At 31.8% G+C, this 17395-nt stretch overlaps 3 protein-coding genes across 5 annotated transcripts; 1 reads left to right on the top strand and 2 right to left on the bottom strand.

Moving 5' to 3' along the window:
- Positions 1 to 36: 36 nt before the first annotated feature.
- On the bottom strand, positions 37 to 3359 carry LOC124452612 (glutathione peroxidase-like). 3 transcript variants are annotated; one of them, XM_047003196.1, is made up of 5 exons: positions 3150 to 3359; positions 2755 to 2872; positions 2546 to 2639; positions 1952 to 2457; positions 37 to 1518 (listed from the first exon to the last, which is right to left on the bottom strand). In XM_047003196.1, exons 4-5 carry the CDS (start codon positions 2414 to 2416, stop codon positions 1258 to 1260), a joined length of 726 nt encoding a protein of 241 aa, XP_046859152.1. In that variant the 5' UTR covers positions 2417 to 2457; positions 2546 to 2639; positions 2755 to 2872; positions 3150 to 3359; the 3' UTR covers positions 37 to 1257. The 3 variants fall into 3 exon arrangements, with proteins under 3 accessions (XP_046859152.1, XP_046859153.1, XP_046859154.1); XM_047003197.1 differs by having other exon boundaries at positions 2546 to 2613; XM_047003198.1 differs by lacking the exons at positions 2546 to 2639; positions 2755 to 2872; positions 3150 to 3359 and adding an exon at positions 2641 to 2742.
- A 2175-nt stretch (positions 3360 to 5534) lies between these two features.
- LOC124452592 (serine/threonine-protein kinase 31-like) lies at positions 5535 to 14619 on the bottom strand. Its single transcript, XM_047003170.1, has 27 exons — positions 14377 to 14619; positions 14006 to 14097; positions 13796 to 13880; positions 13394 to 13440; positions 12950 to 13142; positions 11624 to 11791; positions 11425 to 11499; positions 11097 to 11264; positions 10918 to 10990; positions 10708 to 10802; positions 10446 to 10622; positions 9673 to 9768; positions 9421 to 9464; positions 8933 to 9044; positions 8712 to 8774; positions 8454 to 8576; positions 8061 to 8097; positions 7927 to 7979; positions 7551 to 7643; positions 7354 to 7464; positions 7082 to 7210; positions 6651 to 6776; positions 6337 to 6372; positions 6202 to 6270; positions 6046 to 6125; positions 5717 to 5845; positions 5535 to 5648 (listed from the first exon to the last, which is right to left on the bottom strand). The coding sequence occupies exons 1-25, from the start codon at positions 14521 to 14523 to the stop codon at positions 6063 to 6065; spliced, it is 2475 nt and encodes an 824-aa protein (XP_046859126.1). The 5' UTR covers positions 14524 to 14619; the 3' UTR covers positions 5535 to 5648; positions 5717 to 5845; positions 6046 to 6062.
- A 443-nt stretch (positions 14620 to 15062) lies between these two features.
- On the top strand, positions 15063 to 17009 carry LOC124452803 (ragulator complex protein LAMTOR3-A-like). Its single transcript, XM_047003419.1, has 7 exons — positions 15063 to 15119; positions 15200 to 15234; positions 15712 to 15770; positions 15853 to 15926; positions 16237 to 16296; positions 16384 to 16447; positions 16522 to 17009. The coding sequence occupies exons 1-7, from the start codon at positions 15111 to 15113 to the stop codon at positions 16602 to 16604; spliced, it is 384 nt and encodes a 127-aa protein (XP_046859375.1). The 5' UTR covers positions 15063 to 15110; the 3' UTR covers positions 16605 to 17009.
- The last annotated feature ends 386 nt before the right edge of the window (positions 17010 to 17395 follow it).

Here is a 17395-nt window from a genome sequence, read left to right as displayed (position 1 = left end):
AAATTTTGAAGACACAATAAAATCAAAAACGTCGCCTTCAAGTATATTTTGAACTTTATTATGCAATTCTAAGTACACAAACCAGTACATCACTAAGTTGAATGCATTAAAAACTTTTACAGTGACAGGACTAGTTTACATCGGACTTAACCATCCGTTTTTTCTAACGGTTTATGGCAAAGTCTTCATAATCTTTAAATTATAATACATTTAAAAAGTTCAAAAAAATGTAAGTATCGTTTTCATACTTAGTCTATAGCATTTTCTAGTTATAACTAATACACCAATATGTTTAATATTTATTTGATTATATATACGTTTATGAATATATGTAATGTATTTTAGAATTGACTTCGTTACCAACAATTTATATTCATGCTAAATATAAAGGTTATTTTTACATTGTCATGAATTTGTTATTTAAATGCAAGTTACGCACTGTATTTTTCATCAAAGTTATTTGTGAATTTCTCACATTACAATCAAATAAAAACATAAAGTTCTACGGCTTTCATGAAATTATTCGTTCGACGAGCAAGCTATTAAGTATGTAATAGAACTCAAAATATTAAACACTCAGCAGCTGACACAAATAGAAACAAATTTTCACTCATGGCATATAAATCACAAACCCACAAGAAATACTGTTTTCAGAAAAGTTGATAATCTTGTAATGAAAAGTTCATAATCTTGAGCATTTAAAACATTGTCCTATGTTGCCAAATGTTTCATGTTGAAAGATAATGAACATAATAGACCTGCGCAAAATAGAAAAGCTGTTTGAATTAAGCTTAGACAAATTCTTTCGCAAGGGTCTGTCACTCCTGTCTATATTTGTAATACGAGTAGTGGCAAGACTAACCATCAACACAACAATGCATTGTGAACATCATTAAAAACCATGCACGTTTAACAGTTAGATAATGTGTGATTTTACAAAGTAGACGCGCACAAAGAAACACAAGTTTTACTTTCCAAAATACCTTAATAGTTGCAAGTAATCGACTCTCCCGAGTAAGTTCGTAGCTACCTTGTTAACAAGAAAAAGGTGACAGGAATGTCATCACAAAAATGATTTCAAATTGGACATCGTACATAATTTTCATGCAGAAACATGTTTTTAAAAAAACAGATGATTAACACATGTTTCCTTTGTGTCAGCTACGAACAAATATGAAAACAATAAACAATTAACTCTTTGGGTGAAATGGTTCAGACAATGCCGCGATATTAGCGTGATACCTTACCAAAACTTCTTTACACATTATAGAAATGAGCAGTTTCTGTAAATTGTATGTTCGCGCGTTTCTTTCTTGCTTTAACACATTCTTCAACTAAATTCTTCACATCTGATTTCATTTCTAACGGATTAAATTTTGGTGTATAACGCTTTCTTGGTCGTCCTTTATGATCCACAAGAATTTTCTCAAAATTCCATTGAAAATCAGTTGTCCTGATTGGCGAATAAAACAAATCCTTTGGGTTTCCAATCATCGTGACTGGATTTGGACAAAGCGACTAAAATTAAACGCAAAAATTGTTACCGTAAATGAGTGTATGATAAATATATAAACTTATCTGGAAAAATTCACAACTACACACTTGCACAGTACTAAACTGCATACAATATTTTTTTAAAAAATCGCCAACGAGATGTAAAAACCTCAAGGAACATTAAACCTGTTAAGTCCTACTGTTACTCCAGCCATGCAAGTATTACGGTGTAAAATGACTAAACCCCCCAACAATTTCGAAAGAAAAATCATATTCAGTCAAATTGCTGGCTGACTGTGGTTATATGGCCACTGATCTATAAGTTTGTTTGAAAAAAGCTCATGCATTTCATCAGCAACGACAATATTTTGGGTGAATTGAATGGCTCACAAGGACAACCCCATATAAACAAATATAAAAATGGGAAGTTTTTGAAGCAAATTATTTTTTTTCTTACCTTGAGCCACGTGAATAAAGCGTCTTCTTTCTCCCCATTCACATCTCTTTTGATCAAAAGATCAAATTTTGGTTTAAACCCGTTACCAGGTCGAACGTAACGAAGTGAATTAATAATTTCTTTGCCATTTCCCGGCTCTTGTAAGCCAAATTGATTGCATGGAACGCCATATACACGTAAAGGACATACACTTGTATCGAATTCTTCAATTAATGCATTCAGTTGATGATACTGGACTTTTGTAAGACCTCAAAACGAAGCGACATTCGTAATGATGACGATTTGATCTTTATTGCGAGAAAATGGTATAAGTTCTTCGTTTGAAAGGAGTTTGTCTTCGAAATCATGCAAACTCGATGTTCCTTCGACGCAGTTTGAAAAAGCGACGTTGTTTTCTTTACTTGCTGAAGATATCCAAATGATTTGGGTCATCATAATAACAGCCACAAACTTGTGGAAAGCCATTATGATGAATAGACTTTTCAACGACAATTTTCCGCTTTCAGCTATGAAGCAAAATGAGAAGTGAGATGAGCTTAATTACATTTCTTTGGTTACAAGCAACGTAATATCGAATAGATAAAAGCACCAAACCTTACAAACGTCCCACTTCTATGTATTTTTAAACAAACAACAAAATGTGACACGTCGTGCGTAACGACCTCAGATAAAAAGAAAAATCTTCTTACTATATTTCCACAAGAAAAGAGATGAACAACAAAAGAAGGTTAATAACCAAAAAAGAAAGTACGTTGATAGGAATTGTTTATGCTCGAACAAATAAACAAATAAGTCACTAATACCTTTGATCTGCGTTTATCATCAATGTACTTTGCATTTATGAATAATAAATAACAAAAACTTTCATTAACTGTTGCGTCTGTTTACCCTTACAATAAACGTCACACAAGTTTATAAAATCTAGATGGATAAAAGAAAACATATCTTGCGAACAAAATGCAATAATTGGGGAACAGAAGAACTATTAAATACGAAAAGCATTGAAATATTAAAATGTTATGGCTTATGGAAGTGTTGGGCTAGCAGGTTGTCGTTATCGTGGTCTGATAGCAGAAGACGCTTCAATAAGTTAGCATATATTAATAATTAACGACAAAAGTTGGGTAGACTGGCCTAAATAAATTAAAATTCAAAATGACATAAATTTGATAAATATTATATTTCAATCTATACTTACATTGTGTTCAAGTAACAAGTAATAATCATCGTTGAATTGTCAAATATAAAAAAAAAATGAAAAAAAAAGTATTTTATTGAATATCAAATAAAAACGTTTCAACTATTTATAATATAACATGTTCATGTCGTTTTCATACGTTTGTTTCCCATTTGTTCAATAAAAGCAATTTATCTCCTTAATCATTCACTATCATTAAGAGAAAGCTACTGCTCGACAGGTTGAACCTAAAATAGATCAATAAAAAAACATTAAGTCTCAATCATTCATTACGGTAACTAAATAACTGACAGATACATAAGAAATTTTTTACTGTGCTTTTATATTCCTCAGGTAAAGCTTCTTCCACTTCCTGCTTTTTATCACAATCATCACTTAACGCTGATACAACATTTTCTGCAGTTGTGATATTTTTTCCCGATACGAGACATGACTCTGCTACTGAATTTTCTATATCATTAAACGTTTGGACTTCACGTGGTTGGTTGTCTTGAGGTATTACGATATCACGTGGTTGGTTGTCTTGAGGTATTACGATATCACTTGGTATGTTGTCTTGAGGTATTACGATATCACGTGGTTGGTTGTCTTGAGGTATTACGATATCACGTGGTTGGTTGTCTTGAGGTATTACGATATCACTTGGTATGTTGTCTTGAGGTATTACGATATCACGTGGTTGGTTGTCTTGAGGTATTACGATATCACGTGGTTGGTTGTCTTGAGGTATTACGATATCACTTGGTATGTTGTCTTGAGGTATTACGATATCACGTGGTTGGTTGTCTTGAGGTATTACGATATCACGTGGTTGGTTGTCTTGAGGTATTACGATATCACTTGGTATGTTGTCTTGAGGTATTACGATATCACGTGGTTGGTTGTCTTGAGGTATTACGATATCACGTGGTTGGTTGTCTTGAGGTGTTACGATATCACGTGGTATGTTGTCTTGAGGTATCACGATATCAATTTCAGCTTGTGACCCTGTTTCTTCATGGCAACTTACTTCATCTGGTATAGGTATATCTTCTTCCGGGAGTTTACTTCCTTTTGAATTAGACAATGATGTTTCATTTTCAGATACTGTGGTGTGAAGTTTACTTATATATATTTCATTGTTGAAGAAAGGATGCTGTAAAATCTCATCGACAGACGGTAGAAAGCCACCATTTAATGCCAAAACATACATCAACATAGATGATAAAGCCTCGTTCTGAAGAAAGATAAACATAGTCTAGTGCAGAATGTCTACTTTATCTTATATGTTTGTACTAAGAATGGGAATCTTTTACGAGATCGTGTAATGAGAAAGCAGAATTTAGTGTATCACATGTTGAGCGTAGTTATAAATCCACTTTACACTTACTGAAGAAAACACTGAAATGATCGACTTTTATGTGAAGCCTCGTTTACCTTACAATGCTTCTGTAACGTTTCTAAATCCATTTGCAAGATATCTTTGCCAAGGAACACCTTGGAAAATTAATATTTAATCATAATGGAAACACAAAACAAACACAAGGAGATTCAAGGATGGTTTAAAGTTAACGTATTTCAAGAAAAAACAAAATGAAGTTGACGACAAAATGGACAACAAACATACCTGCCAAAATATTTCACCAAGACACAAAACATCGAAGACAGTGGTAACATCATACGACGGTATTGAGGAATTCTGGAGAAACTTCACAGTTGAAGCAATACGTTTTTCCTTAAGTAAAATCATCAAAAAAATTCAAGAACAAATTCGAACTATTTCACGCATATCAATGATAGAACATTACGTATGATTTATAATACAGCCGCGACATCTTAAGATTTCTGTTCTTTGGATAAATAAATAGAGAGAGAGAAAGAGAAATTACTCACAGTATCTTGAAGAAAAGAAAATTCACCAAGAATGCCTCTACCATAACCATCTACATAGATGTTTTTCATTAAAACAGCACCATGTGTAATTCCTTGTTTATGAAGATCTGATAAAGTTTTGACTACGTCCAATAGAACATCACGCTTTTCCTTTATAAATCGAAATTTTTATCGAAAAACAAAATGGTAGTTTTAAAAGGAATTTTGTAATCGCATACCTTATCAGAACGCGTGTTCTCCAGCCATTTAACCAACGTAACATCATAAAACGGGAAAACGACAACCGCTTTTCTGTGTGTCTAATTAAAAACATAAATAAATATAAAACCTTGATAAACTAAATTCTCGAATAAGAAAAAACTGTAAACAACTAAAAATATGGGGAAAGATCGTTTGCACCTGGATGGAGAAATTTGCTAATTAATAACTTAATCCTTTCTTTCAAGATCAATATTTAACATACATATACATACACACGAAACCATAGACATATTCATAAAATATATATTATACCTTGTCGTAAAATATAGCTTTGCATTTTATCAAATTCTCATTCTTTATTCGACTGAAAGATGTGGCACGGGCTTCGAAAACATCCAAGTTCTTTATATCTTCATGATTAAATTCCTGGACAAAATAATTATTTTGTATTAAAGTCATGAGTAATAATGAAAAATAAAATGAACAAAGCTTACTTTAAGAACACATTTCTCTCCGTTAAATTCAGTGACAAAATTGATTTCTCCTGGTGGCGTTTTTTCAACCAAAATATCCTGAGAAAAATATGTCAGCTCCCAACCTTGCTTCACCAAACCATTCGTTGACTGTAGAAAAAATAAAATATGGTGAAGGTATAAATATGTCCATAATGGAGAAAGAAAATTTCACACAAACTGCTATGAATCAACAAGCTTAAAGACATTGAATTCCATTAACTTGGTATAATTCAGGGATAGAAATCTTCAAACAAAATGCATTATGTGAATAAGCAAGCTTCAAGATATAATGAATTCCATACGCTTACCATAAATTTCAGTAAACCTAACTCAGGTATTCCACTGCCAATTCCGGAAATCTATCAAAGGCCACTCGGGAAAGCTCATCCTGTGAAAAAAATTTTGATAGTAAATACATCTTCAATATAAACAAAAACTGAAATAAAATATATAAAGATACTAACAAGAAAAATTGTTTCATCAACAAGAAGTTTATGTAGTTGCGTTCGTAGATTCTTTAAGTCTTTCTCGACCTAGTTCAATGAATGATTCATTAACAAGAATAAAACACCTTTACAATACAAAAAGTTTAAACATACTTCTAGGAATTTCAAATTTTCAACAGTATCATCGCTCTATAACAAAGAATTAAATCTAATCAACATAAGATACACAGAAACGATAGAAAGTTATCCATTCTAGATTTGTACGAAAATTCAGTCTTGGTTGAGCTAATTCATTTAGTTTTGATGTATTGCTTCGTCAATACAAAATAATCCTTACAATATCTCAAAGAGATAATGGTCAATTCATGTATTTCATACAGTTGAGAAAATTGTAACTTGCAAATTTTCTTTTTAAGTGCCTCAATAAAATACAATTCTCTTCAATGTTAATGAGTTGATTTTTAAACCTCTTCCAAATCCTTCTTGTCGGCTAACTTGTGTCGAAGTTTAGACTTGACTGTTTTCAGGTTCTTCCGAAGTTCTATAATTTTTGAAATATCGGGCGGAGCTTCATCGAATGTTTTCAGATCATCCTAAAACGAATGTAAGTTACACAGAATTCGTATCAAGCTTTTTTGCTTTTCCTTTTGAGAAAAAAACACAATGTTCGCAAAGAAATATTGGAAAAACTTTCTCACTGCAGAGGTCAAATATCTTGTGTACCGAGTTATAAAACATGCAACAAATAGCTTTTCAATTAAAAGTAGTTTAAAAAACAAATTACTTCTATTAAAGAAGGCATTTTTCTATTTATAATTATGTGCTATCTATTCGATAATTGTAATCTTATGTATCAGCATACGCTTAAGTCATACTGGTTTGACCTAATCTTTCATACTTGCAGTTTTAAGCATTCTTGATTGAGGGTTCGCAAATCCTCGATAACAACTACTTCCTTTCGCAGTTCAGCTTTAAGACAGTGAATTAATGAACTCAATATGTGTATTTCTTCTTCGTTTTGCTCTTCCTTAAAAAGAGAGAAATAGGATAAGTTTACATTAAACAACAAATTTTTACACTGGTTGCACAACTCCCATAGCAAAAGAGATCTCACTGATACGTGAGCCTAAATAAGCTCAAAAAAATTTTTGGTGCTTCAAACTTAATTACCTCGTTGTAGCACACTTCGGACGCAACAGCTGCACTGAGCTTTGTAACAACTGAACCGATACAAACGTCACCATAATCTTCTAGCGTCATGTCGTTTGCGGGATCGAAAAACTGTAAATATTTAAGCCAAAGGTAGAATTTGAGCAATATGACTAACGGCAACATTTCATATCATTTTAAGGAGGCTTCATAGCTACCTTGCCAAGTTTCATAAATTCCTGAGACAATTTTCGAGACATCTCATCTGTTTTCTTATATACAGATTCTTGATGATGTTTATTCAATTTTCCCTGAATATTATGAGTTTGTATTTTAATGTAAAGTAAATCAAATTAAAAATATGCGGTAGCCTTTGAAAAATAGTGATGAATGCACAACAGAAAATGAGAACAGTTTTTACACAAATTAAAATATAAACTAAGATAACGTGTGTCAGTGTAGGTAGTGATGAATGAACAACAGAAAATGAGAACAGTTTTTACACAAATTAAAATGTAAACTAAGATAACGTGTGTCAGTGTATATGGTGATAACTGAACAATGTATGTTTTCCTAGCAATTTAAAAATGATACCTTCCAACTTTCGTAGTTTTGCAAAGCTTCGTCAAGTGTACCACAACCTTTGTCTTAAAAATGAACAAAATGATGAAAATGATGATTTGTTAATAGTCAAGCATGACATTTCATTCCTTATATTTGTCACTCACATTGATGATCAAGGATATCAATATTTTTTTGAGTTTCCTATAAAGGGTCAAAATGCAAGTTGACAGAAATGTATTTAATGCTAAAGAATCATTATAATTAAAGCAACTCAAATCGACAATGTCTCAGGCGTTTACTACACGTAAAGACATGGAATAATCTTTACATGTGAAAAGATCAAGAATTTACTCTTCTCGCTCTTAGGAAGTTAAGCACAACGGAATTTAAAATGTGGTAACTTTTTAAAACGAGAGAAAATGGTTTGTACACCTAAAGAACAAAAGATTTGTTTTACAAAATATCGTAGTCGTCATCAAGTAAACATTGTTAGAGCTTTTATTGAATTCAGTTCAGGTTTCTTAATGAAATTATACAATTCAAATTAATTAACCAACCTGGAGTGTATGAAAGCGTTCATCAATATTTAGTAATTTATATTCTTCCACATAACTATTAATGTCTTCCATCAATCTATTTTTTACACTGTTGCGTTTTTCAACGATTGCTTTGAGATTTTCCTAAAAATGTTAACAAACAATAAATAAAAGTTGACTAGAGTAAAAAGCAGCATTTTTTAAGCATGGACTTTCTACAAAACAACCAGTCAAGTTGAAGAAAAATGAACATATGAACCAATCAAAGTAATCATTTACCTTAGTTTCACAAACTTTAATCATTTCGTTTGCAAGTTTGTGAGCTTGAAGTGATGACGTAAGCTTTTATAGAAAAGAATTTACTGACATTTCCAACAAGTAAAAAGATTTGACAAAATTGGGAACAACAAGTACAAACGTCACAAAACTTTGAAAATCATATGTAAGTTGAACAGGTAAATTAGCCACAAAAACATAAACGCTGCATTAAGAGTTTTTACCTGATCAAAACTTTTCATACGATTCAATGTTATTTTTTTGCTAGGAGCTGTCACTGAAGCAATTGCTAAATCAATATTTGCGATTCTGTCATAATGACATAGTCTCAAATGCCTACAAAACCATAACATAAGTCACAGTTATACTCACAAACAACATGCATTGTTTGTATTCATGTAACGTTAAAACTGTCATATTGGTAGGTTACCAATGCCAATGATCAACAGTGAACGAAATCAACATAAATATTTCTCAATAAATATTTTTTCTTTACTAACATGAAAACCAGTTAAAACCATAAACTGGTTTTCACTTCATGGTGAACACATCACAAAAAAATATTTAAGTTTCATTCAAGTTTCATAGTGTTCAAACCAATTTCATAAAATGCGTGATGGAATACGTGTTAAAACTTTTAAAAAAATGGTTCCTTCCCAAATAGACAAAACAGATGATACGAGAGTATTTAATAAAGCATTCTATACAGTACCTTGTCTTTCTTAAGTCTGCGATAGACGTAATGATGGGTTCAATCTGAAAATTATAAGATTGAACTGAAAATCTGCTTTTAAAAGAATCTAGGGGACGTTGAAATATATTTGCCTAGTGATACGTATGTATTGGATGATTTGAATAAAATATGACAATAGCATAAAACATTTCAATAAATCAAGACTAGCCGAAAATTTTCAAATGCTCAACTAATAAATGGCGAATAAAACCTACACAAAAATTTTCTAACCTTGATTGAGTTTTCAAATTGAGAAATTATATACTCATTTTGTTGTTTCATACTTTCGTATAGTTTGTTAATGTTGCAGATGCTTTCTGATTGGAACTAAATATAAAGTTAATTTACCATTTATGCATACAACCGAAATGTACTCTTACAGCAAAAATAACTCACAAGTATTTCTTAAATATAAACTGTCAAATTTATACTTTTACTCACAGACTAATACATCTAACACACAGATAAATTATTTACAAACAGAAATCGCTAACGCATTTACAGACAGACGTAACTAACACATTTACAGACAGACGTAACTAACGCATTTACAGACAGACGTAACTAACGCATTTACAGACAGACGTAACTAACGCATTTACAGACAAACGTAACTAACGCATTTACAGACAAACGTAACTAACATTTACAGACAAACGTAACTAACGCATTTACAGACAGACGTAACTAACGCATTTACAGACAGACGTAACTAACGCATTTACAGACAGACGTAACTAACACATTTACAGACAAACGTAACTAACGCATTTACAGACAGACGTAGCTAACGCATTTACAGACAGACGTAACTAACGCATTTACAGACAGACGTAACTAACGCATTTACAGACAAACGTAACTAACGCATTTACAGACAAACGTAACTAACGCATTTACAGACAGACAAACATAGTTCACTTCTGCAAATGAAGATTTTATACTTCAGTGTTTTTATGTTCTTCACCATATGTAGATTTGATTCCAACGTACATCAAGTTTACCTTAATTGTCAATTTTAGTTCTTCAATTTCTTTTTCCAAAGATTTCTTATTCTCATTAGATGATTTTGTATCAAAATATTTTTTGCTATCTTCATTCAGAGGTTTTTCAGCGACACTCTTTTCCATTTTTGCAGGGCTGTTTTGCCAAACAGGTTGAGTTGCGGAATCAAATGAAACCTAAACATAAACGAGTAACATAACAAAGCCGTTCCCAATTTAATTAGGTAACAAACCTTTAGAAATGATTTCTTAAATTCCATACCTGACGCACTCTATTAATACATCCACCATCCAACATTGTTTCATTAACAGTTGGAAATGGAGAGTCGATAAGTTTGACAATGACATTAAAACTACCTGAAATTGATTAGAGGAAAAACAAAATACGATGTTAAACATGAGTTAAATTGAATACACACGGTGTAACATGAATATGAAGTGTGGACATGTTGAAAAAAGCATAACCAAATACCATAAGGGCCTTCTGATTGGTATTTGACTTTAACAATTTTACTCATGATAAGATTTTTTAGCTGCTCAATGCCCTAAAAGTAAGAAACAATATGAATTTTGTTTCATTACAAATAAAACTTTGATCAATGCAAATAAGAGATTTGACGTAAGAGCAACACAAGAATGGAATCTGCATACCAAAGCATAAGTCATATCATTTAACGTCGGTTTAGTTGAAAATGTACAATCAGCCAAATAATAACGTAGAGCCAAAGGTTTTGTATCGGCTAGACCAGGAGGCAATTCAACCAAACTTTCCTTTGTAACAATTTCTTGGTTTCCAAAATCGATATAGCGAATACTGACCTTTATAAAACATGGAATGATGAAAAAAAAGGGTTATGCATTAATAATCTTTGACATCTCAATGAATTTTCAAAATTCAAAGTGACATTTAAATAGATTGAACTGCTTTACTATGTGCATATTAGTACAGACAATAGCAGTTCAACACAACCTTTCTCACCTTTTCTGAATGCAAAAATTTTACAATAGAACATCGGTACCATAAGTTGTCAACAGGATATAAAGCACCATAGATCTAACAATATTTGAAAAAAAACAACTGATGAACCAATGGTGATTTAACTAAAAAAAGTTTTTCGAAGCAAACTTTATTTGTCTTATCTATACAACTTTTGTCTTAAACAAAAATCTTTACAAACCTTGGTTTTTAGATATGTATTGTCATTATATTTTAAGCCAGTTGGACAATACGACTGCATTTCTTCACTTATTGCTGATAAAGATTTTGCAACTGCTTGTTTTGCATTTTGTGCCCAAAATCGCAATGGTTGATCAACATAAGTAACAAGAACCTCCCTTTCCTGATCCTAAAAATATAAATTTTATTCATCTCTACCTAAACTGACACACTTTATCTTAGTTTACATTTTAGGAAGTGTAAAGACTGTTTTCGTTCTCTGTTGTTCATTCATCACTACCTACATTGACACACGTTATCTTAGTTTATATTTTAGGTAGTGTAAAGACTGTTCTTGTTCTCTGTTGTTCATTTATCACTACCTACACTGACACACGTTATCTTAGTTTATATTTTAGGTAGTGTAAAGACTGTTCTTGTTCTCTGTTGTTCATTCATCACTACCTACTGACACACGTTATCTTAGTTATATTTTAGGTAGTGTAAAGACTGTTCTTGTTCTCTGTTGTTCATTCATCACTACCTACACTGACACATGTTATCTTAGTTTATATTTTAGGTAGTGTAAAGACTGTTTTCGTTCTCTGTTGTTCATTCATCACTACCTACACGGACACACGTTATCTTAGTTTATATTTTAGGTAGTGTAAAGACTGTTCTTGTTCTCTGTTGTTCATTCATCACTAAGAGAGGCTCATCAGTGTGCAAATTAGTTCAGAAAAAACAATGTGCAATTTTTTTGATAAAAGTGTTTCTTTAGAGACATAATCAAATCGATAATTACGTTATTTATTATATAGCACTAATTGCTAAATTAATATTTTTAAACGTGAACAAATTCATGATTTACAACAATGTTTTTTGTTACAACTGCAGATTTTTGCACATCGTTTGAAAAAGTGATGTGCAATTGTTTTCATTTTAGCTAAAACGATGAGCAAATTGCACATTGCACACCGTTAATTCACACACTGCTCATCCCAAGGCACAAGACTTCCCAGAACATCCTAACCAGTACAAAAAGTACAAATTGTTTAAAGGTTGAAAAAAGTATAGAATAGAAGTCTGTCAAATAGCCATTCTTTGATATGACAGTTACATCATAGTATAGATGACATTTGTGGTATCTGGTGCAAGGTTTGATTTCAAAATTATTAGGTGGTTTAGCTCCTACTCCTAGTGTGTTGCAACTGTTTTAGGTAGTGTAAAGATTTTATTCTCTATTGTTCATTCATTATTCTCTATTGTTCAGCCTATACAGAAAAATGTCATCAGTTCATATTTTAGAGTAGAGATGGTAAATTCAATTATTTTTTTGTCCTCTTACAATAATTTCATGACTTCTGAAGCGCTCATATTTCTGTGATGGTGATGTTAAAGGCCCGTGGCTACCACCATAATCCATTTGTTCATTTTGAGCATAATTTTGTCGGCCTTGGCCACGTCTATACTCATTTTTGGGTCGCTTTTGTTCAAAAAATGTCTTTTTGCTATGGTGACTTAAGTCTGAAAAGCCTTGCCTAAAACATATAAAATAAAGACTTTAACCTGACCCATGTGATTTTTGACTGGATAATTAATTATTATGTATAGCAAATGAAGAACACAGTCACAATGCAATTGCTTAAACAGTAAACCAAATATCTGGAAATGCACAACAGCTAGAACATCAGCAAAAATATCATCAATAAAAAATGCAAAACTTTCAAAATAATTCACTGGCTATAAAATGTTGAGAATGACTTCCATGAAAGACTATGTAATCACAAACCGTTCCTTATAATCCTTGTTGCGATTTCTCATTTGACCAAGATTTATCTAAAATTCAAACAATCAAATAAAAGTCTTGAAATCATGAATTGCCTACAGCATTCAAGTACATATCACTGTATTGGATTTGATAAAATAAAAACTATCTTGAAGTTACTTTGTGTCTGATAGTAACATTACTTTGTACAAAGTGTACAAAGCAAGAAAAACAACAGCCAAATGACATATAAAAAACCCTTTTTTTAGTAATAACATTAAAGAATATTGTAATTCCTGTGTCTGATTGCAGTTTAAAAGAAAAATTATTTACATCAATATAAAGCCAATGATTCCAAACTTGATAAAATGAGAATGAATGATTTCAAATGAAAATTATATTTAAGTAAAGATACATTTTACACACCTGTAAATTCACATTTTCAATTGGGTTACATGAAAGCGAGTCTACTGCTGATTTAGCCATTTCTTCTTTAGGAAATCGAACAAACCTGCAGTGTGCACACAATTAATAAGTAAGAGAATGAAAGACATCGAGAATAATTTCTTATACAACAAAACTATCTAAAATAGTTGCAATAGTTTATAAAACAATATCTTGAGACACTACACTCACGCAAACTGGTATCCCTGGAATGATTCTACTCCTGGTCTTAAGTCAATTGATTTGATTTCTCCATATGGTTCAAAAATTTCTCTCAACTTGTCCTGCATCAAAATAAATACAAACTTGTGCAAGAATAAACCTGACAATCTTGCTTTCAAACAAAATAATAACTTGGGCATTTCCTTCAAAAATACAACATCTATGTCCCTTTTTCATTCTTTATTTAACTTTATGTCTTAACTACATTATACTTATGGTTGGATGCATGTGTTTTTGAATGTATGTGAATATATATTAATAAATAAATCAATTAATTCGACATTCACCTCATATTCACATAAAACAACAATCATTATGCACTAAATAATACAATTACATACCGAAGTCCACTCGCCAGGAATTCGGCCAACAAACACATCGTATGTTATCTGATATGGTTTTCGTTCCCACTCACTTCTTTCTTGATAACGTGAATTTTCGTCGTATTTTACAAATTTAGAGTCATGATCAACATTTCCAACGGACATTTTTAGTTATTATACGTTCACTATCCAAAAAACATTTTTGTTTTCCTCTTGACTTTCATTCTTGTTTTCCTGTGAACAGTACAGTGAGTACACGTGCAAAATGACGAGCCTGCGTTTGTAAAAAGAAATGACCAGTTAATTTTTCCATTACTTCATTTACTATGGATGAAATAAATTTACAGAGAAAAAAAGAAAATTTCGTCAGCAATGATTATATTCTTCTATTATTTATCATTTTATAATCAAGAAAAAAGAATACAATTTCTTACTAGTGGGCTTAAAATAAATATTCCCTAGCTAGTTTTTAGATTTTTTAAACACACAATTTTATCCATAATTTTTGCAATGCAACACAGAAATAAATTCAAATTCTTGTCGTAACCAAAATAGGTTGCACAATTTGCATACCCCTCAAAGATGTCCTACTATTAAAATGACAACTTGGTCCCCCAGCACTGGGTGTGTCAATGGTGCTGCGCCCCATATATGGTTTTATCCATTTAGTGAGCCCGCAAACTTTATGAAAAGCGTCAAAGATCTTAAAGTTTAGGATTATATAGTGATCTTGTTTTTGTTGCTTAGTAAACATGGCTGAGGTATTCTTCATCAATTTCTTTCATTATTCTTCACTTTGCATGTATTTATTGAACTAACATGACGTTTTCCTTTTTTCTAGAAACTAAAAAAAGTTTTCGATTCTATTTTACGAAGGTATGTATTTAATATCTAAGGAAGATTTTGCTCCCTTGCACTATCTTATGATTTGGTAGGTAAATGACTCATGACAACCCATGATGTATGACCAAACGTTGCAATGGTGCATTTCACAATCTCGTTCTTGTTTCGTTCTTCTATTACTTTATTATTCATATCTTACGTGACACAAATTAATGGATGTTGTGTCTGTCATGTGACATTTATAGTAATTTATTTATAACTGTATTTATTAATTCATCCAGTGATTGATAGATATGTGCAATAACCTTTAATTATTGAAGTGTTGTTAGAAAACATATGCATTACAACTAAATAGTGTCTGATGTGATTAATTTACCCTTAGATGAATAGTAAAAATTAATAATGGTTAACATTCCTACCATAGTTGATGGATCTTTAGTAAAAATTGTTTATAGGGGATAGTTCTATGTAAAAGAAGAAAAATTTTATTTAATTTTCCTCTGAATTTAGGAATTCTGACTTTCTTGCTGCTGTAGTGACTGATAAAGATGGCGTACCTATTGTTAAAGGTAAAACTTTGATGTTGAACTCATGGTGTATAAACAGTTTGAGATGGTCAATTTTCTAATGTCTTGCTATTTTATTTACTAGTTGCTCAAGAACAAGTACCCAACAATGTTTTAAGAGGAAGCTTTTTAGCTACATTTGCTTCTGCTACTGAACAAGTAAATGCCAATATTACATACCTATTGATTCCTCCTCACCATCAATTACTGTCATAGCTCGTTGAAGCTTTTACGTGCTCTTGTTTGGTTATGTTTTAACCCCTGTTTACTATAATAATTCCATTATATTTTTGGCAATTTTTTGCACACCCATATTTCAGGAAAATGTTTGAGAGAAGTTGCTAAGTCAAATATGTTTTAGAATGCCATAAATTGTTGCAATATTCACAATTATACTATTTAATAATGATAATAAGCTTATGATATTTTCTATCATTGGTTAAATCCACTACTTAAAATCATATTTCAGGCAAGCAAATTGGGTTTATCAAAAAACAAAACAATTGTTTGTTCATTTTCTTCTTTCCAAGTGAGTCTTGTACATACATGCTTGTAGTCAGTTTTTAAACTTTAAACATTTGATAAGTAATATTTTTTCCACCTTTTATACATCAAGGTTGTTCAGTTCAATTATATTCCATTAGTAGTGACGATTGTCGCTACAAGTCAAGCTAATACAGGTAATTTATAGGATTTTTCATTGTTTGTTCTCTCTTGAACATCGTTCTGCTATTTGCTGTTTTGTATCTTTTAGGATTAATACTCAGTTTAGAGAACGACTTTTCAAACGATGTAAAAGAAATGTCATCAGCAATACGTGCAATCTCAAAAGATTGAAAAAGATTGGTATAGCTGATCGGTGTAGAAATTCATTCTATAATTTTTAAGATTTTCTAATGATTGATTGTTTAATTCAACCACAAAATTCATATACCATTCGCACTATGACAAGTAGAAGGAGATCAAACATATTGATTCTTATGCACCATTACCATCGCCATTTTGACGTTAGTATAAGTATCATGTACATTAAAACAAAGTCCTGCATTTTGGAGAAGACCTAACCCAACGCATCACAAAAATTTAAAGTATCTTCCTGCTCTGACTTATTTTTCTTAAAATTAAACAACAGCAAGTTATTTAACTTGGACATGCCACTGCCATAACATTGATTTTGAATGCTATTTAGCAAATCTAGTTTCATTAAAAATTTGCTATGCGCATATGCAAGCACCAATTTCAGAGCTCGCTCGGTCACAAATTTATTGAGAACGACCAACTGTATGTACTAGTATCGATTATGGAATAATTAGCTCGCTCAGTCACAAATTTCAAGATAAATCATCTGCCCATGCGCAGTCTGCTGATGCATGCGCAGTCGAATTGATTCACTTCTCAGGATCATGGTCATGGCAACGACCAATTGCATCAACTAGAACCGATTTTGAAGTAAATAGCATGCTTAGTAACAATTTAATGCAGAAGTCATCTGCGCATGCGCTCGAGAATGCGCAGTCCACTGGACTAATTGTTCATAGTCATGGCAACGACTAACTATATGTACTTGCATTACATTGATGGCAATTAGCTCACTTAGTCGCAATTTATCATAGAAATGATCTGAGCAT

This window comes from Xenia sp. Carnegie-2017, unplaced genomic scaffold (genome assembly GCF_021976095.1).
Source record: "Xenia sp. Carnegie-2017 unplaced genomic scaffold, XeniaSp_v1 HiC_scaffold_25, whole genome shotgun sequence".
NCBI lineage: Eukaryota > Metazoa > Cnidaria > Anthozoa > Malacalcyonacea > Xeniidae > Xenia > Xenia sp. Carnegie-2017.
This window is presented reverse-complemented; position numbering and strand designations above follow the sequence as displayed.

Coding starts and splice junctions, on each gene's coding strand:
- LOC124452592 (XM_047003170.1), bottom strand. CDS start 14,523: ATGTCCGTTGGAAATGTTGATCATGACTCTAAATTTGTAAAATACGAC. Junction 11,792..12,949: donor TCAGAAGTCATGAAATTATT/GTAAGAGGACAA, acceptor TTATATTTTTAG/GATCAGGAAAGGGAGGTTCT. Junction 7,980..8,060: donor TGATATCCTTGATCATCAAT/GTGAGTGACAAA, acceptor TTCATTTTTAAG/ACAAAGGTTGTGGTACACTT.
- LOC124452803 (XM_047003419.1), top strand. Junction 15,235..15,711: donor TTCGATTCTATTTTACGAAG/GTATGTATTTAA, acceptor CTCTGAATTTAG/GAATTCTGACTTTCTTGCTG. Junction 16,448..16,521: donor TACAAGTCAAGCTAATACAG/GTAATTTATAGG, acceptor TGTATCTTTTAG/GATTAATACTCAGTTTAGAG.